The sequence below is a fragment of the Henckelia pumila genome, unplaced genomic scaffold (assembly GCF_033568475.1).
Source record: "Henckelia pumila isolate YLH828 unplaced genomic scaffold, ASM3356847v2 CTG_525:::fragment_1, whole genome shotgun sequence".
NCBI classification, from domain to species: Eukaryota; Viridiplantae; Streptophyta; class Magnoliopsida; order Lamiales; family Gesneriaceae; genus Henckelia; species Henckelia pumila.
This window is the reverse complement of record NW_027331855.1, coordinates 1-20,908: the sequence shown is the minus strand read 5'-3', so window position 1 is coordinate 20,908 and position 20,908 is coordinate 1. Positions and strand designations below refer to the sequence as shown.

At 31.8% G+C, this 20,908-nt stretch overlaps 2 protein-coding genes across 3 annotated transcripts; both read right to left on the bottom strand.

Annotated features, from left to right (window-relative positions):
• Positions 1-600: 600 nt before the first annotated feature.
• On the bottom strand, positions 601-2,538 carry LOC140872984 (uncharacterized). 2 transcript variants are annotated; one of them, XM_073275930.1, is made up of 5 exons: positions 2,438-2,538; positions 2,258-2,338; positions 1,574-1,635; positions 1,398-1,493; positions 601-918 (listed from the first exon to the last, which is right to left on the bottom strand). In XM_073275930.1, the coding sequence occupies exons 2-5, from the start codon at positions 2,335-2,337 to the stop codon at positions 815-817; spliced, it is 342 nt and encodes a 113-aa protein (XP_073132031.1). In that variant the 5' UTR covers position 2,338; positions 2,438-2,538; the 3' UTR covers positions 601-814. The 2 variants fall into 2 exon arrangements, with proteins under 2 accessions (XP_073132031.1, XP_073132032.1); XM_073275931.1 differs by having other exon boundaries at positions 1,435-1,493.
• A 411-nt stretch (positions 2,539-2,949) lies between these two features.
• On the bottom strand, positions 2,950-5,053 carry LOC140872982 (protein trichome birefringence-like 3). The gene is made up of 6 exons (XM_073275928.1): positions 4,885-5,053; positions 4,550-4,787; positions 4,030-4,201; positions 3,746-3,945; positions 3,505-3,663; positions 2,950-3,305 (listed from the first exon to the last, which is right to left on the bottom strand). Exons 1-6 carry the CDS (start codon positions 5,051-5,053, stop codon positions 2,969-2,971), a joined length of 1,275 nt encoding a protein of 424 aa, XP_073132029.1. The 3' UTR covers positions 2,950-2,968.
• Between the last annotated feature and the right edge of the window lie 15,855 nt (positions 5,054-20,908).

Genomic DNA, 20,908 nt, shown 5'->3' with positions numbered 1-20,908 from the left:
AATAGCCATTTATATTTTATAATTATAATATAATATAATATAATGGCTATAAATTTCTATTTTTTGTTTTTTATGACAATTGTTTCTTATTAGTTGATTTTTATATAAAATAACGACAAAATTTATTTCAAATATTCATGATTATTTTGTTTCAGTTCGTAATTTTTGTTTCGATATCGTACTATTTTATTTTTATTTTTTTCAGAAAAGTAACGATGCAACTACACTAAAATAGGTTTACATGATATTATTATTACATAAAAGAAGGTTTTTTTGAGTTGGTGGATGTTATTTCGTAAAATTCAAATGGTGGGTGGATGTTACCATATGCACAAAAAAAATTACAGAAATATAGATTTTTTATATACGAGGGAAAAAGTGTCCGACTCTGTATATCGTACTCAACTTCAATAGAAATTTAGAATATCCTTAGACAAGGCAAAAGAACGAAAGTTCATAATACATATCATTTTTCCCATTCTCAACAGAATACAAAATATGCACATTAAGCTATAGATAGCTTCGAGACATCAGCACTTGACAAGCAAACCCTAAGGTGGAATCGATATCTTGGGATGGGAAGAACAATTCAAAAGTCGAGAGTGAAAGTGCATGGCTGGGAGCTAGCACAGAAAATGAATAGCACAAGATAGAAAAAACCGAAAACATTCTACTGCGATATGCAACATTATCAACACAACCATATCTAACACCATCCTAGACAGCTCAGTCAAGTAACATTCGGTCTGAAGATTACATTAGTTTGTTACTACATAATTGGGACCGATTTGGACTCATAAATATTTTGTCAAATTCAAGTTAGAATCTCAGCTCTGACTCGACATAGCTTCATCTTCTTGTCAAAACCGGAATCTTGTGCCCATACATCAGCAACGAGCGTCACTGTTTCTTGAATGACTGTTTAGTTAAAAACATCCAAATTAGAACTTGTTAGAAATTGAGACTAGGACCTAACTGACATCAAAAGCTAGCTCAAGAGGTGAGGTTTGCCCTTGTTCATATAAAGAGGTCCAGGTTATTTAGCCAACCTATGTGGGACATAAATCAATACACCAACACACCCCTCTCACGCCCAGGAATAAAACGACTGGAGCGTGGATATATTAAATGGGTGGCCAACTATGGGACGGGTGAGGCCAACTATGAGCCGTCCAACAAATAACGGGAACCCGGGCTTTGATACCATGTTAGAAATTAAACTTGGACCTAACTCACCTCAAAAGCTAGCTCAAGAGAGGAGGTTTGTCCAAGCCTATATATTAAACTCCCAGGCAATTCATTCAACCGATGTGGGATCTTGAGCTAGCTTTTGAGGTGAGTTAGGTCCAAGTTTAATTTCTAACAGAACTCAAGTTATTGAAGGATTTTGAAAATACCAAAGCAGATTCTAGGCCAAAAAATGATTACATAAACCTCAAAGTTCTTGGACACATCCTTGATTTGCTCAGCTAGTTCTTTCTTCTTTTGAGCAGCTGAACCAGGCAATATATTTTAGTACAAGGGCATCCAAAGTCTAAAACCAAAACAAAATGCACATGAAATATGTGGATACCAATATTAGATAGTTCCCCCATCGTCTTTGACGTCCTTACAGCAAACCTCTGGAATGTTGGACTAGGACACGGGAGGAGATAAAATGTCAGGAGAAACAATGCTGAAATACACACGAAGAGTAAAGAAAACAGCTTCCACTCAGTCCCAAACAAAAAATTCTAATTGTCATCCGCAAACAGGATGTAATAGGAGGGGAAAAACTAAGAAAATAAAGACATCGCTACAAAAATTTTCGAGTAAATGATGTTGTACAAACCCATGGTCATAGCCCCAAGACATTTTCCCTAATAAATTCTGCCATGAGAAATTCGAGATGCAGCTTTTGCAACCCATGAACGCATTCAATTTTTTCGAATATGAATCAGAGGTAGATTGGAGGAGGGTTTCCCCAAACAAAAAGCATCGGAACAGAACATTTCTCATGAAGTTATTTTCTCTCAAAATCGTAGGAATTACGAAATAAGAAAATAATGTCAAACACAAAATGCTGAAATGAAAAAAGCAGGAGCCTCAGACCGATAAAATTTAGCAAAAAAGATAGCGATCATCTCCGCAATCAGTACAAGCCTACGGAAGTCCTCATCGGCAAACACCCCTCGACTCAAAATCAAACAAAAAAGATCGACAGAAAAGCTTTCCAAAAAAGAAAGAAAGGTCGAGGTTGACGTTAAAATCGAATCACCTGTTTGCAAGACCGTTGACAAGAAACTCATTGGCCACGTAAGAAATGACCCTGTGAATGAAATTTCCACCGCCAGCCATTCTTCAAACCAAGGCAAGAAACGAAACAAGGAGCAATTCAGCTTCGAGTTAAGCAGAATACACAACATACAAAATTAGGGCGAGATTACATTTCCACTACCTGAAGGCGATCCGGGAAATGAAACCCTAACTCAAAGCTCGGTGGATGGATTGGATTGACGTACAATCTTTCTCGCGCCTCATTTCGCCTGCTATGAATGGATTTCATTGGCTAGCGCTAGGTCTTCGCGGGCCGAATCTCAATAAAGTGTTGGGCTTTAGAGTGAAAAATTAATTGGTTCAAACAGAGCCCATTGTTTTAAAATTTCATCATTTAATAATTTAGGGAACTTTATGCTTGATTTTTGAACGCATTTGGTTTAAAGATAATTTTTTTTATATATATAGAACGTTTCCTTGTCGATTTCTTTAATAATATTTAAAAAATTGAATTTTTGTTACCTCGTACTACCAAATTTCCTAAAGAGAAAAATGTATCAATAGACATACAGATAGATTGTCAGACAAATGAATTACAGAGTTAACGGAGACACAATACATCATTGGCATCTTGTTGCCGAAATGACTCGAAAAAATTTAGAAAAAAAAACATCATCATTCAATTTCTTCTTCTTCTTCTTAGATACATGTGCTACAACAAATGAGCATAAAGTATTTGATTCCATGTATCAGGAACTCCCGGCAAGCACCAATGTATGCAATCTGCATGGTGCAGAGGATCGGCCTTTTCGTCAACTGTCAACAATCTTCCTCCCGACTCGGTGTAAATCGAAGAGTGTGCATCGATTCTGTATTCTGATAACTGAGTGATGTTCAGCAAGATCACAGGCGTTTTCATCCGGCGGATCACGCCTTTCACCACGCCCATGATCTGCTTATCCGAGCCTGTCCCCCAGTGTCTTTTCTTCATCACTGGCTTCGTTTCGTTGAAGCATTTGATCCCTTTTTCGCGCCCCCAGTCCGCGCTCCTGAAACAAAGTTGTGTTTGTATAGATATGCATATGATCTGGTTCAATATTTCTAGCTAGATCAATATGAGTTCATTGGGAGGCAATGTGACTACAGGTGTCATTAGATGGCAGTTCTTTTTAGCGTCGCGACCGTGGTTTTCAATGGGGACATCGATATTGGTTTGGTGAAAGAATTAGGTGCGAAAAATGAACTGACCTTTGGTGCGTAGGGGACATTGTAGTGAAAAAGACTCGAGTTTTGTTGGGATCAATGTTTGAATCCACCCAATTTGCCCATGTCTTCAGTCCTATTCGGTAAGAAACAGATGCATCTAGTTCTTCAAATCCTTCTTCGCCGTTTGAGAAAGAACCCCATCTGCGCTTCATTAGGCGATTAATGTATAGGTACTTTATTTTTTGAGTTATGAATGGAAAGAGTTTACAGGGAAAGAATTTACAATGAGTTGATCCTGAGGCCACTCATCCACCAAACGTACGTATTGAAAACGAGTATATCGACTCCTATCCAATGTTTGGCATGTTTCTCCACTGAATCAACTCTCAGAATTCTTTTCTTTGGATCTGTTATAATGTTCAAATCAGTGTTGGATTCTACTAAAAAGGGAGCCCAATAGAACTCAATTGTGGCATTGTACTCCTGAAAAACCAAGAACACAGTTCAGTTCTAGCCCTATATAGCAAAATGATAATATTTCAGTCCATATTCATATATCTGATGTACCTTGGCTCTGAAAACTGTATGAACACGGCCACGTTTGATCGATTTCTTCCCTTCAGGTATCACAGACTCCACGAGGCAAACGAAGGATTGCCACTGTCCTCTTTGCAAAGAATCCCCAATGAACATTAACCTCTTCCCTTCAAGTTTACGCAGAGCTGTTACAGGATTGAACCTAGGGAATAAAATTATTAACATACATTAATCAGTAATGTTGGACCATGGTAGCTCAAGGTTTTGGGAGAAGTCGCTCTGGAGTGGGATCAGAGCTAGTGTTTTTGACCCCTTGTGTGCAATCCTCTTTATGTTTTTGAGTTGGCCGCGGGTCTCGTTAGTTCTACATTTTTGTTGCTCAACACCAGAGCAACTTTCAAGAATTGAGTGTTCATTCAGTATAATGTATTCTTTTAGTCCCCAACTTACACTTCAAGGGATGGAAAAATACAGGAAATTAATGAAGAATGATAAATATATATTGCTTTATGGTCACATCATTGCCGTTTGTAGATGAGAACTAGAATACCTAGGCAGGAAACAATCATCAGGCTGCCATTCCCAATGCCTGTAATCCGAATCCAGCCGTCCATTCTTGACACATGAAACCTGTCTGTCCAGATATGGGCATGTCCTGTCGGTATACAAAGGCTTAATCGAACGGTTGAACGTCCATTTTCCATCCACAAGGCTGCACTCTTCTGGATCAAACTCAAACCGATCATCGGCTGCATAGTTCAATGCACTACCATGCACATTTCTCCCACCTGTACGATACAACCAAAGGACAAAATTTTAAGACTTTCAGACATGGAAACTAAATAAAACTCAAAAAATAAACTAAGCATTATAGTAGATATACACCTGACACAGACTTCTTAGCAGCCTTTCTCTTAGTACAAGGCTTAAACCCGAACTTGGATGAAAAGGAGCTGACTATTTCTGTGTACAAAAGTGCAAAAAAAGGCAAGCCCGCATACCACAACGATAAGTACTGACAAAGGAAGCTTCCCCCGCGCCTTGGGGTGCCCATCACAAGAAAAAGGCTGAAGATGGGACACTCTGGAGAGGGAAAAGTTGAGAGATATAGGGAGGCCTGAGGGGGTGATGAAATGCAAGTGCAGCAGGATGATGAGGAAATTGATTAAGCTTTAGGAACATTTTGAGGATTAATTTATTGGTTCTTGAGTAGAAGTGAAGTTAAAGTCATGTCTGATTCAGCAATACATTCTACTTTTTAGGGGAACAAATTAAAAGCCAATTAGGCAGCAAGTTGCAAAGCTTACCTTATATTTTTTCAGATGATCGTGTTGATTAGGTGCAATTGCGTGCCAGTAAACTCCATGTTTCTTTTCTTGGATTAACTTTCTTACATTTTCAGTACATTTAGGAACTTTTCACAATTCCTAGCTCGGATCTACCCCAGGCAAGATCATATAACCTATTCGATAAGGGTCGATAAAGCCATATATGTATCGGTATAGACTCATTTATACTCGAGTTTCGAAGAACGATACACATGATCCATCATGTATATGAGAATTGCATTGACAGTAATAATATTGTATGGGTATCAACTCACTGCCATCACAGGTTCGACTTATCAATCGAACAGGCTCTTGTATGGTGCAAATGAGGTACCTTGGAGTTGTAAGATTTAAGAATGTATGTTTTTTTTAGTAGATATAATATATTATGTACACTAGCTAGCTAAGCTAGCAGAATATAATAACAGATTTGTATATAAACAATTTTTGTTAAATTCATGAAGATTCTAATCAAATTTAGTCATTATCCAATAATAATTTCTTTTTTTTTTAGTAATTCTAGACATATACATGTAGATATCGATCTAAGGCTCATAACAGGATATAAACATTGACGAAACTGATTTTCTTCTCTTCGATAAGCTTTTTCCTTGAACAATCATTGAATGATTTGATAAGCGACTTCTGAGCTTCAATAACTTTTGATCATTTAGTAATTAAATTAACTTAATTAGTATTATAATATAATTATACACTGATTCACACTAAAATAGTTATACTTAAGTATTTATTCTTAATATAAGTTAATGTATAATTAAAAATTAAATGAAAATAATAATATCACTAGGGTGTGTAAGAACAGATATATATAAGTGATACTCGAATTTATTTTTTCAAGCACTTAAATCGGTGAATTGATGGACGATATATATACATCGATATTAATGAATAATTTGAGATGTGAAAGAAGAAATTATGTCAACACAGACATGTGACAATGTAATATTGTTATGAATGAAAAGTGTTTAAAAGTAATCAATTCAATTAATCATATATCTTTGTACATCACTTGATTAATGAATATACAGCTCAACAACTACAGGGATTTTTACTGTTAGATGGGTACTATTAAGGAAGAAGCTGAGAAGTCATTTATCAATTAGACAGGCACCTGCTGCGGGTCCAACCTTAATCTTTCTCATAATTACTATGCCCAAATTAATACTTGTTAATAATACTAATAAGGCCTGCTCCATTTTCTGTTAATTTGTTAATTAATGTATCATCCCACTAGCAAATGTACATATTTTACATTTTCACTTGAATAAAAAAAATAAAATTTCGATTATCTAACTTTAAGTTTTTTTTTTTCCTTTTAGTCGTGTAACTAATCAAATTTGGTACTGATCGTATAACTTTTCTTTTTTTTTTTGCTATTTTGATCCTTTTTTTATCAGAATATCTAATTTTAACTAATATAAATTGAGATGTAAAATTCGATGACATGACAAGAAATTTAGATATTTTCAATTTGATAGGAAATAATCCTAGTGGAATATAATGCTACCTAAAATTCCACCACATTAAACTGAAATTATAAATTATTCTTTTTACGCAAAAAATAGGACAAATCCCAAAATTTGTTGTCATATGATCGAATTTTACAGTATAGTCAGCATTATTTTTCAACTGTGATTGGACAGTTAGGTTAAAATCAGACCAAAATAGCCAAAATTTGAAAATTCGAAGATCAACATCCAAGTTTGACTAATTTTGGGACTAAAAGATAAAACAAGTACAGTTAATGCTAAAAAAAGGAAAGAAAAGAGACCAAGAGAGTTATACATGCAATATCGACTTAATTAATTCTTAGTTTATTTTAAAATAGTAATATATATATGATGATAATCCCATATGGGTTACATTAAATATATAACACTTGATTTTGGTTACTTTACTCATAACTATTGCTCCTTAGCTTAATTGACTTGTGGCTGAGGAAGCACATGTTGTTTGCCATGGGCTAAGCAAGAAGTGACACAAGTAATCTCAGCAGCGCCACAATTCTCGTAGCAGGCAAGAGCCTGGTTCTTACTGCTTCCACAAGTAGTAGAGCAAAGAGTTGACTCCTCCCCACACTTTATCAAGCACTCTCCTACTTCTTGGAACTGCCCCTCGACCAGATGCGTCGTCCAGCTCGAGACGAAAACCATTGCCACAAGTACTGTGATCATAACTATCAGATCACTTTTAGTCATTGGTAACTTATAAATTTCGAGCCTAGAATAGCTAGTATATATCAATCGAGTTTTGGTTCATCGAGTGTTTAAGAGTATAATTTGTGTCATTTTATAGCGTACATGGTTTTATTTAAACTCTAGGATAGGATGTGTGCTTACATCTGTTGTGTCAATGAGAATTGCATGCGAGCTTGATTTAAGGAATGCATAGGTTACGTTACCATTTGGGAAAAATACAACTTCCTCTTCCCTTTTTCATGCTACTAATGTGATTTAATTTGTTCCCCCTGCCCCTATATATTCCTTTTGAATTCGCATTATTTAATCTGTTTTCTTTTTATTAAAAGATAAATACGTTTTTAGAATTAATAACAAGATGGTTGTACAGATATGGCTAAAGACGACAAGGTGAACGCCTATATATCTATATTCCTATGACATGATCTCAAATGAGGAGGAAACATCAAATATTGGGTCGCACTTGATTTGGGCTCATTTGGCCCAAGACCTCAAAATCTCCCGGCCCCATTTTGTTTTTTAAGCACCTTTTGATTTGTATGATGGGTAAGTGAATGAAATATAATAAGAGCTACTCAAAAATGAAAGGCAAGAATAAATAAAACATTAGGATATATATAATTGTGCATGGTGTTTAATTAAGTGTGATTTAAATTGATTGATTAATTATGTTATTTGTATTGTGATTATCAAAATGCTCTCATCATATATTAATTAGTAATAGATCTTTAAATAATTAAAATTCCTAGAATTAAAAAAATTAATAACAAAATAAAAATATTATATTAATTATTAAATTTTCACTAATTTCGATTTAATAAATACAAGAACTAAAAATATTAATTAGCAATATAGAAAATAGTTAAATTTAATGATAACCTAAATATGCATTTATTGAAAAAAAATTAAATAAAAATTAAAACAGTATACTGATAGGAAAATTAAATGTCGGTTAGGAACAATTAATACAATAAAATATCAATAATAATAATTAAAGTATGACTAATAATATTTAAATTAAATAATATGAGCATTATAAATTATATTTATGTATTGCTTAATTAAATTTGTTGAATTTATAATTAGTTTTAATTTTTTAAGATATTATAGATATTCATATAAATAAATTAATCAAGCATCATCCCTCCTCCTCCATTCCTCAAGGTATCATTTAAATTTTAAACACTTGACATGGCAACATGCGGATAATAATGTCTACACTCTACAGTGCAGGTAGCTAGGGTGCGGGATCAACTGGTCAATCACAATCTTAATCATGCATATCAAACACATGAAAATCAATCCTCCCTTATCATGTACACCAAACAATCGCAATATATGAGCCTAATTCATAACTGTATTATAGTTCTTGTCGAGTTTAGGCATCCAATTACTTGATCTATGCAACATTTGGTGTTGCATGTGATGTGTGCATCTTTTAATTAGTCGTCTGCGCGCGCTCGAAGCGGGATCATATTATTTCTCCCAAAGAAAAGCATCAGTGGCACTGGAATATACATAGTTCATGGTTTGGAGACTTGATCATGATCAAGTCCATATATATGATGAGGGCAGCATAAATCACATTTTTAAGGAGTCCACAAGGTGTGTGCCAGCATGGATGCGAAGGTTATATATAACTGGGAGTTTTTAGTTACTTTAATTTAATTCTAATGTTTGGATATAATAATGAAAAATAATCCTTTCGTGTTTCGGAAGAAGTTAAATGTATAGAAGCCCAAGGGCCTGTTTCATTACCGTGCTCTTAAAACAAAAAAACAAAAAGCCTTAATTTTCAAGGATAAAAAATGATGAAAAATCTGTTTTATTCAAACACGGTCTCAAGTTTTTGTTCTTGGGTTGCCTGCCACTTCCACCATGAGAATTTCTACTCACATCTGCTTCCTTATCCTCTTATCTCCATTATGTGTTTCTTTTTTGCTTGGTGCCTTGTTCTTAACTTCTTTATCATCCATTTGTCTTTCGGCGTATTTATATATCCTGCCAGATGGCTATGAACAACGTCCATTAATTCCACCGAATAGAATAATGTTTTTTCACTCGTGGACAGGAGACGGCAGTAGTGAGTAGACACGTGTAAATCTCCCGCCTAATAAAAGCTGCACATCTATGTTACTTTCTTTTCCACGATCAAACCCGCAAGCCGATATTTTTGGATTGACATCATATTATCGCCTAGAAAGTGTTGGATAAAAAGAATCGAACTCATTATTATCGACCAAACGCTCACCTACTGCATCAATCTAGACTTCTTTCAGGGTTTATGTTCATTTTCTTGCACTCAGGGACCGGGCAGGAAATCTAATTAAGGGGGACGAAAATGATTTTTGTATCAGACGAGAGGAGCGACAGTGGGTAAATCATTTAAGAAAAAAATTGTTGTTACAAATTTAGAGTATAGCATACTATAGATGAAACAAAGTTGATGGGAGCGAGTGCAACCACCGCGCGCAGCTCCATCCCAGCTTGCCCTTGCATGTACACAATAAAATGATTCATCCAAGATTCAAAAATTTTTATTTTAATTTTTCGTCATGATCCATCACTTATATGTGTGACTTAACATTGAATATTTATCTATGTTACACCGAGAACATGTACGTCTTGTTATGGCGTGGATGCAAGTGTCGTACGTGCGCGGGTGGGTGGGTGTGAATTGTGATACACATGATACATTGCGTACTTGTAAGTTTGATGGCCACATAAAAATGCGGCTTCTGGTATAAAGTGGCAAGCAAAGAAGAATGAGCAGTCTTCTAGTTGTATTGCAACTTTTGCCTTTTGATTCATTCGAAAGCGGCAGTATAATTGGCATCTTATCTAAGTTCCATGAATGGGATATTTTTCGAGATATTTCTTTATATTTATATCACTCTTCATAAACAAATACTATTGTTGTTGGCTTTTTTTTCCCCCTATTTCTAAAATCATCCAATTACAGATTATATTAATTTGTTTCAATATTAAACGCGGTAGATTTCAACCTAGCATATGAGTAATATCCCCATGATAGATCTAATGTTCCATGATTTGTCATGTCAACAATATATAATTAATTATGTCTATGTATAAAAATACGGACCGTTGGATGCATGATTTGGGTATTACTCATATTTTAGGATATCATCTACCATTAAACGCACTTGAGTTTAACGGGGCCGTCGGCTCGTCACTTTACCATATTAATTAACGTAATGAAAATATTGTCGCTCATGCTTTAGAAAAAAAAAATTATTTCTTCTCCTTCGCATTTTTATGGGGCGTATGTTAGCTAGTTAAACTTGTACATAATGACATTGTGTTCATTCAATAAAGCTTTACAAGTTTTTCATGTCCAAAAAAAGAATTTTAAAAATATACATCAGATCAAGGCTCAAAACCAATAATGCAATCAAACGAAACCCAAAATCTTGTTTTGGCCATCAATAACTCATTCATGTGGTTTGGTTTGATATTCAATAAATCAATAAATTTGATTCGGTTTAAATGTTTGTAGATAACTCAATGAAGATACATATGTGCCAAATGTCTCTTGGTTTAATGAGTACTCTCGTCTTTATTATTATTATTATTATTATTTATTATTATTATTATTATTATTATTATTATTATTATTATTATTGTTGTTGTTGTTGTTATTGTTATTATTATTGTTATAATTATTATTGAATTTCTCATCAATTAGTTTGTAAGAGGCCAGATATTGCACGATTGGACAAAACAAATATAAAAAAAAAAGCATGTGAATTAAGTGCATATTAATTCATTTTTATTGTTGTGGTTTGGTTGAAATAATTAATTAAAAACCATTAGCTGGGAAGCACACAACTCACACTCGTATTGGTCCATCATTATCGCATGCTGATCAAAACAAATATATAATTAATTGATTATGCTTTAAGAGCTTTTTATATAATATATACTAAGAGGTTTAGAAAATCATGGCATTGCCTAACTAATAATGGCAACTTCTATTTAAACTTATATATTTTAATATTAATATAATATATAATATTAATAATATACAATTTAGAAGTTAGTTTTATATATTCCCATGAGTTTTTTTGCACCCCCCCCCGCTAATTTTTGTTTCTTCTCAAAAGCATTTCAATTGGGGTACTTGGCTTTATTTTGGCTCGAAAATTCAATCACGAATTAATTTTCTAGTAACTATGAATTTTGTTAACATTGCATTGCTCGAAGGTCAAACGTATCTTAGTAACAAATTTAAAATTATATATATATTCACCCGGCGTTTATCATGTTGGAGGTGACTCACTTTCCGACCACAAAGGAATTAAACAGAATCTGTTCCCACTAAATATCCATGATTCCGGGTGATTCACTTTCCCCTAGCTCATGACACAAAGGTTTCTTTTGGGTCAATGCGATGTTATTTTGGGTGGATGTAGGATTTGAAGTTTAGGAGCTACTTACGAGCAGTGATGTGATGATGTCGGAGTTACCAATGTTTAGAGTGGATTGCTAGTTTCGTTCTTCAGACTTATTGTAGTTAGTTTTCTAAACTTCTATTTTGGTATGATAAATATGGGCAAGGAAAAAATTGATAACTAAGTAACACGAACCTAGCTTGAGTCCAGATGGGGAAAAAAAAGAAAAAAAAAAAAGAAAGAGATATCATCAAATAATAAATATATATTAGAGTGTCAATAAATAAATATATACTAGAAAAAAAATTATATGGCAATAAGGTTTTTTTAAATTGCGATGCATGGAGTTTGCTACTGCTAACGAAATTAGATTTAACTTAATTAAACCCAGATTTTTTTTATTTCCATTCTCTTTCCTTTGTTCTATTTTAAAATTTATTTTTTAAAATTTTATTTAAAATCGATAAAGTATTTTGTTACTAATTTTTTTAAAAAAATCTTTTTTGATACAAAAAGAAAAAAAAAGAGTGAGATATAGAATTAAAAGGTTAGTCAAGTAAAATGGTCCAATTGAAAAGGATTGAAAATATGATAGCTGATTAACCCATTAAACCTAATAGACAAATAAATAACAATTTAAAATTTTGTGTGAAGAGCTTTGAACCATGCATTTCTAGCTAGACTCTAGGCTAGGAATTAGCCCCTTGTCGTTGAAAGTTAGCTGGGCCCTTTAATGGTAACTTTTCTAAATATTATATATATATATATATATATATATATATATATATATGAAAATTTTTATATAATAATAACAATTCTAAAACTTGTCGATACATCCTGACGGTACTGCCTATTAGGGAGTGTTTGCAAAACATTATATTTTTTTAGAAATGATTAAATTTATAGATTATAAAAAAGTTAAAAAAAATCAAAAGTTAGTAGTGTTTGAAAACAAATGTGAAAATCTAAAAATCAAAGTTGGGTAGTGATTTTAACATTGACATTTTTATTAGAATCAATTTTGAAGAATTATAATCACTGTATGACTAGCTTTTGAATTTTAATTAAGTTAAGTATAAGTTAACACATAATCTGAGTTGAAAAAAAACACAAAATTGATTTTTAAGCCAAAATCTAACAATTAATTTTTTTTTGTGATTGCAAACACTCTCTAATTAGTACAAAGACAATAAGTAGTACTGACTAATATTATATCTAATGATTTTAGTTATAATTTAGCTACGCGATACTCATATATTTTTATGGATTTCACATGTCTAAATCACGTAAAAATTATGCTAATTATATATCAATTATTAATTTTACATACCTAGAAAATTTGAGACAATAGTCTCGTTGAAAAATTTGTAATGGAATTTGCCCCCTAAGAGTCGAGGTTGTTGCTATGTCCTAGGTGATGAGCTGTCTCTGATATAGATTTTTTTTTTTTTTTTTGAAACAGTGTCTGATATAGTTGAAATATATATATATTATTATGTTTATATCTTCCGAGTGACGAATGAATTATGTATAAATCACGTGTAGATGATGGCCTACAAGGCTACAATGCAAGAAGCATAAAAATGAAATAAAGAAGTCACGTTATCTAAACTGAACCAAAATAACAATTGTCTCGAAGTCCAAAAAATTGGCCGGAATACATTAATAAATAACACAACGACGATTGAAGTAAAAGTAAAAGTGAAGCCTAAAGTTGCAGTATAGAAACTGCGGAATGGATCAGTTTTATAGTAAATTTTGTACACTCCGCCCATAAAGCTACTGTGACTCACTTGCATGACATGTTTCCCATCTCCCTTCAATTATTACACCACCCAAATAAATTTATTCAAAAAGTCCAATATTTTTTTTAAAATCCAACTTAAAAAATATAACCCTCTACACAAAATCAATAATACTTCCAAAAAAAATCAATAAATCTCGTGCTTTAAACATCGGGCATAAACTCGTGAATGATTTTTAAAAAATATAGGGTTCTAAGTAACATTTAATTTTACATATTTGTTTTTATTTATCCATTTACAAATCTAAAAAAAAAAAATATTGCAGCAACTGGTACTACCAGATGTGAAACCAAATTTTGCACATGTTTTTAATTAGGGTGAGGTTGGGATATATCCCCCTCCAGCCTGGATGGTGCATGAACAGTGCATGCTCGCCCATTTCTAGCATAACATTGTTCATGTGCTAATGCTACAACGTTTTTAAATTATTTTTATTTGTTTTTTTTCTTATTGATATTTTAATTTTAAAATAAGCTTGATCCATTAATTTTTTGAATTTCAGTTTAGTTACGTTATCTTTTAATGTTCAATTTTTTTGGTTCAATTGTTGACGTGATGTAGAACAAGTTAGTAATTTTTTGTGTCACGTCAGCATTTTTCAATGTCAATGTCAGTACTTGGGCGAAACATAACTGAAATTAAGAAGAAAAAAATAAAGTTAGAACACCAAAATCAAATTTAGAAAAATTAGTAGATCAAGATCCAAATTAATTCAAAAAGTTTATGGACAAAATTTTTTTAAAAAAATTTAAGATAAAAAATAAAGTTAGAACACCAAAATCAAATTTAGAAAAATTAGTAGATCAAGATCCAAATTTAAAAAGTTTATGGACAAAAAAAATTAATTTCCCATATTTTAATTAGTTTAGTATATATAACTTTAATTGATTTACTTATTTTAGATAGTTAATTTGTATAAATAATTGTCATATAATATTAGTACATTTATAACCCTTAATATTAATTATTTTAATTGATTAAACGTAATAATTATAAGAAATATATTAACATATTTATTAATATAGGTTAACATGATTTGTGGTTATATGATAATTATTGGATATATCCTCTAGGCAACAGGTATAATATGAGATTAGTATTCATGACAATCATGTAAGATCGATCGATAAATCAGAGAACACACGCCTCTCTTTTTTCTTTTCTTTTTTTTTTTTTTTTAAATCGAAAACACACGCACTTGAATTTAGCTTTAAGATAAGATATCTGTTATAATTTTATTTTCAACCATATTAATAATGATGTTTTTTTTTGACAAATAATGATGTTATTATGATGACTTGTAGTTCATCCTCCATATTAAGGAACTTATTTATTATTTATTATTATTATTATTATTATTATTATTATTATTATTATTGTTGTTGTTGTTGTTGTTTTTGTTTTTGTTATTTAAACGATGAAACCGAAAGTAGCCTGTAAATCATATTAACAAAATAAATCAACAGGATTTTATGTTTTATCGTATCTTAAGATTTTTTTAGATTTTTTAAAACCCAAACTTGCAATTTAATTCATGAAAATTAAATTTTGTTTATGATCTTGTCTAATATGGTTAAATTAGACATCCATGACCTCTTTCGATATGGTTGAACCGGAAAATATATATAACCCAATGTGGTATGTTTAAATAAGATAGGTACGACTTTTTCTAGTAGGACTATACACGAAATTATCATCACCTCTAATAGGGTGAATCTGGATAAAATCGTTTGGAAATTTTGTAATCTGATTCTATGAAATTTCTATATTTTTATAGATCGAAGTTTTAAACTGGAAGAATCCGTCTGCTCTATTTTATCGAGTTACCTTCATTCAATCACCCCTTTGCATCATGTTGCAATTTGCATATATCAATACATGCATCATTCATAACACTGATGGTGGTGTCTCGTGGCCCGGCCCGGGGCGAGGCATTTCCTTGTATATGGAGCACTGTCTCCATGCAGATTATCAATATATATGGTGTCTAATATTTTTTTTTAGTGAACCTCGTAAATATTGATAATCTACATCCTTAAACACATCATTGGTGTAGTCTGTAAAGATATGATGAAATTATCCATAGTATATGGGACTAAAGCCTAAACTCTCGGTATCAAGGAATAGGTCGAAACCCGATAGGCACCTCAATTGCGCCTTGGTTGGCTAGCTGTTACTTGGTCTCACCATTTTGAACCATGTCCGAGTAGGCAAGGTCACAGTGAACAATGTTTGGTTGAGACATGGTTTAGCTAGTACACTTAATTGCCACATGATTACTTGGCTGCAGGATAATAACTCACATGACAAAGCAAGCAGCAGCTGGCGGAGCCATCACATGCATGTAGAACCACATAATTTTCATCGTCAAATATAGAGTAAAAAAGTATTTTATAATTGATTAAGTTTTTAAAGTTTGATTCAAAAAAAAAAAAGTTTTTAAAGTTGACTCGATCGTGCCCGATAGTGGATTAGGTTAATGTGCACAGTTTTTCTTTTCTTTTTTCTTTTTTTTTTAGCGGGGTGATTAGCTATCTAGCTAGAGCCTAGAAATGGTTCAAGCCACCCACATGTTAGTCACGTATGGCCTCCCATTTACGATTTCTTTACAAGTAAAAAGTAGATTTATTGATAAAAACACAAATAAAAACAAATTGGGAAAATCGTATTTTGGTTGTGTATGTTGCCTACGAGACTCTTGTCACAAATGAAAAAAATGAAAGCCTTAAAATACGTTTAAAATGGGATACAATAGACTTGCATAACAACTTATGTTAATCATTTTCGTAAAACGAGGACGAATACGAAGTAGTTGTAATAGGAACTCATTGTGCAGTCGCGCAAGCACGGGCCTGGGCTCGGGGCGTGACATTGCCTCTTTGCGATCTTGGTTGTCGATGTCATAAATTTCAGTTTTAGTCCACTATTTTTTTTATTAAAAAAAATTAGTTTTTTATAACATAACGCTGATACGATACTGAAATGACGTTTGACATGTGTATCGTCATCCTACTTGGACGTTTTCTTGAGCCATTGAAATGTGGTATCTTGGTATGGAATAAGAGATGTAAAGCCACTGCCTACATGTTTACTTTGATAGATCAATTTTGTGATTGATATTATGATTAATTGACGAGTTATAATTTTTTTCTTTGCTTATAATATATAATCTTATTTTTAGTTTTTATTTATAAAATTGAGATTGTGATTTTTATTGAATAATGTAAATTATTATTTATCCACATGTAATTATTTTAATTGACCAAAATTATTGAGTATAAATATTATTTATTTTTTTAAACAAAAATTAATAAATTGAGTTAAATTTTTTTTCCATGAATAAGGATGAAATCCAATGAAATGTATTAATCATATCTTAAATTATTAGAATTTTTATTCATGTTTTATAATTTTAAAATTGATCTTTCATATATTAAAATCAAATAAAATGTATTAAAATATCTTAAAGTAGTGGGGTTTTCATATATTATTTTTTTGGAAAGTAAAGATATTAGTATAATTTTTTTATAATTGGAACATAATTAGTTAAAAATGATTATTTATCACACCATTTATTTGTGATAAATCATCAAGGTTTAAAGTTTAAATTAGGTAAATATGGATGGACTTTATGAGTTAATACGAGTCCTCAAAAAGCAAGTAAACATGAGATTAATAAGATTATTAATATAAGAGAAAACTGCAAATTTGGCCATGTATTTAGTCCTGTATGTTTGTTACTTTGCGATTTTGGTCCTCTATATTTTCATATTTCAGTTTTAGTCCTGTATGTTCCGATTTTTGGCAATTTCGGTTTTTTTTATTCGAAAATGCTTACGTGGCACTGCACACATCAGCTCCACATCAGCACTGAATTGGTGCCACCTCAGCGCCACGTCGGAAAAAGGACTAAAATTACCAAAAAAATAAAGATAACAGACTAAAATTAAAATCTGAAAATATAAAGGACTGAAATCGTAAAGTGACAAACATACAAGACTAAAAAAGCAATTTTCCCTCAATATAATCATATTCTTATCATAGCAAGTAAATGCACTCTAATAGTATTCACATTAACTAGTACTATGAGTATAGAATTGAGGGAGTGTTTACAAATTGCAACCGATCGATTTTTTTGTTTTTAAAGAAGTTATTAAATTTATAGATTATGAAAAAATGAGAAAAATTCAAAAGATGTAGTACTTGAAAAAAAATCGAAAAGCTGAAAATCAAAGTGATAGTGTTTGATAAATAAAAAAAAATTGAATGTAATAGTAAATTTTTTACCAAATCTCTTTAGAAACTGGATGAGCGTCCAACAACATTTAGAATTCAATTAAATTAAATAAAAGCAAACACAGAATCTGGATTTAAGGAAAATAAATAACCAAATTTTTTATGGATTCCGTTTGGATTAAAAAGTTGAGGATAAAGGTGTTTTTTTATTTAAAAAAATCTTTTATAATTTTATGTGTTTGGATGAGTGCTTAAAAAACACTTAATGAATCTAAATTAAGTTTTTTTTAAATCTCAAATTTATATCTTTTCAACGTACGCTTCTCTATTAATAAAAACTAGAAACACAAAAAATAAAGTCAAGATCCAAAAATCAATTATTTGTCGTGCATTGCAAAACACTTGTCAAAAGCCAAACCACTTCTTTATAAATACGAATCTTCACTAAAGTACTCGATCGGTGTGCTGGTTTATTAAAATGTTATCAATCAAATTAGTAATATTGCTTCCTTTCGAATTCAAAATGAATCCGATGTCCAAAATTTACATGAATGCACGTATTGTTTGATACCAAAAGAGAGATTCTATTGCATAATTTTTTTAATCAAATCGAACCCCAATTCATAAGAATTTCTTATTTGATTCCAAAGAGAACGTACACAAAAACGAATACACGGCGCAACAAGAATAGAAAATATTTGAAGATTAATTTCAACCTTTTGATTTTGAATCAAATGTTTTTTTTTTTCGTAAGTGGCTTGATCGATTTCAAATCATCCATTCTAAGTTCAACTTTTTTTTTTTTGTAAGTGTTATTAATTCATGAGATTTCGAATATAACTACCCGAATATTCTCATCAAATCAAATTGGCCCATCGGAATCAAATCATTCTAAAGAAAAATAATACTAACTAGCATAAATTTCGAGTCCAAGTTACATTCTAATACGACGTACAAGAACTAATTAAGATGCATCATGCAAGTGAAAAGTAAGTCTAGCGAGGGTTAATTTGAGGAACTCAAAACTTGTAACTGTCTCGCCAAAATTGGCAAGAGACAGCCTCACCTTTAAGTGTAGTCCACTCGATTCACCTTTCAAACATGTGGTCCTTGTCAATTTACCACGACGCCAATACATAGAGATTAATTTGTAGATATATATTGCATGATATATATCCTTTTTTCGTAATAATGAATAATCACATGACCTAAATATTTTGTTCCTAAAAAATGAAAATCAACCATGTGAACTTTTGGTTGAGTTTGTATCGTTTTTTCGGATCTCATTTAGAAAAACAAAATACTTGTAAAACGTTTTTATAAAAGTGTTTTTTGATTTTTATAAATTGTTTTAAAAGTTGTTTCAAGAGTAAATATGTGTTTGGACAACTATTCTTTATTAAACATTTTAACATTTCAAAAGTAATGTGTTTTGATGCTCGTCATTTTCTTCAATTCTAAAAATATATCTTAATTGTTTTTTAAAAACTACATTTGAATACACTTTTAAAAAAATACTTTAAAAAATATTTACAAAATTTCTTTTCAAACACATATTTTAAGTTTTTTTTTTCACTTATAAAATACTAAAAAACTTTTTAAATTACTTATTTAAACAGATTCTTGAAGTGTTTCTCTAAGAATGCATCGACTACGGGAGGCATATCAAGAAACATGATAATTGGTATTCACTTGCAAGGAACTTATCAATCATAGCCCAACAATTACAAGATAATTAAAATCTCACAAGATTTAGTTAATAAATAGCTAATTATAGTGTTTGGTAATATTTTCATAATTCATCGGACACAAACCTTTCGTTTAATTTTTTCTTCTTCTTCTCTTCTTCTTCTTTTTTCTTTTTCTATCTATATTTTTTTGAACGGGATGAATATCACTGAGTTAATTAGATCCTACCCGAATAATATACAGATGATAAATCAATAAGCTTGAATATGATAATTATGCATGACATTAATTAATTTTTGGAAGAACTTGAGTCAAACATTGGACAAAACAATTAAGAAATTGTCAATCAATGTGTTAGATCCACACCAAGTAGTGCTTTAAGATATTACTCAAATCATGTATCTGATTATTGTTTATAGCTCAGCACATGGGTAAAATTAGTGTTGTATGAGTCATTAGAACTACAATTAAAATAATACTCTTAAGATAGATTGAATTCTACCACAATCATTGATAATTGATGTCATGGCCAAGAATGTGCTTCCAGGCATATCTCTCACGATTTGTTAGCACATGTTTTCAACGATTGGTCGCAATCAAGGATATGATAGCTAGCTGGAGCTACCAACATGGTATCCAACCACAACAACACATGGAGAAAACCAATTTTAGGGAGGCATAATGTATTATCATAGGCTAGGTAATTGATTATTTATATATGTATAACGTGTTACAATTTTTTTATTTATTATTTCGCTAATCAACCTACATGTGATATGATCGAGTCATATGACGTAGCCTTGATGTAACGGCAAGAAATAATTCTATCAATTCATATTACATACACGCTAGAATATCAAATAAACATCGAAGATTGAAAAAAAAAATTAGAAGAAAATATGCACGATAGTTTGCTGCTCGTAAATTAATTAGTTTATCGAATACTCACTGGATAGTACCGACAGACGATAGCTTGTTCTCATTAGAGTTTGTTTAAACAAGTTTAACCGGATAGTTCGACCATTAGATGGGTGGGGTGGGACGAGATGATTCACCTATTAGATGGGTTAAAAAAACACTAAAACTCAAACTCATGCTCAACCCACGCTAGATATAAATTTTAATTCGTAGCAGATGACTAATCTGGCGGATTTAGGTGTAATTTGATAGGCAAACTCGCAACCCGTCACGAACTCACCATTAAATGGGGCGGCGGATTG

Excerpts from the sequence above, each read along its gene's own strand:
- LOC140872984 (XM_073275930.1), bottom strand. The coding sequence starts at position 2,337 with ATGGCTGGCGGTGGAAATTTCATTCACAGGGTCATTTCTTACGTGGCC. Across the intron at positions 1,636-2,257 it reads GTCAACGGTCTTGCAAACAG|TCCAACATTCCAGAGGTTTG; the intron begins GTGATTCGATTT and ends CCCGTGTCCTAG. Across the intron at positions 919-1,397 it reads TTGGCCTAGAATCTGCTTTG|TCATTCAAGAAACAGTGACG; the intron begins GTATTTTCAAAA and ends TTAACTAAACAG.
- LOC140872982 (XM_073275928.1), bottom strand. The coding sequence starts at position 5,053 with ATGGGCACCCCAAGGCGCGGGGGAAGCTTCCTTTGTCAGTACTTATCG. Across the intron at positions 4,788-4,884 it reads TGCTAAGAAGTCTGTGTCAG|GTGGGAGAAATGTGCATGGT; the intron begins GTGTATATCTAC and ends TGTATCGTACAG. Across the intron at positions 3,306-3,504 it reads ATGTCCCCTACGCACCAAAG|GAGCGCGGACTGGGGGCGCG; the intron begins GTCAGTTCATTT and ends ACTTTGTTTCAG.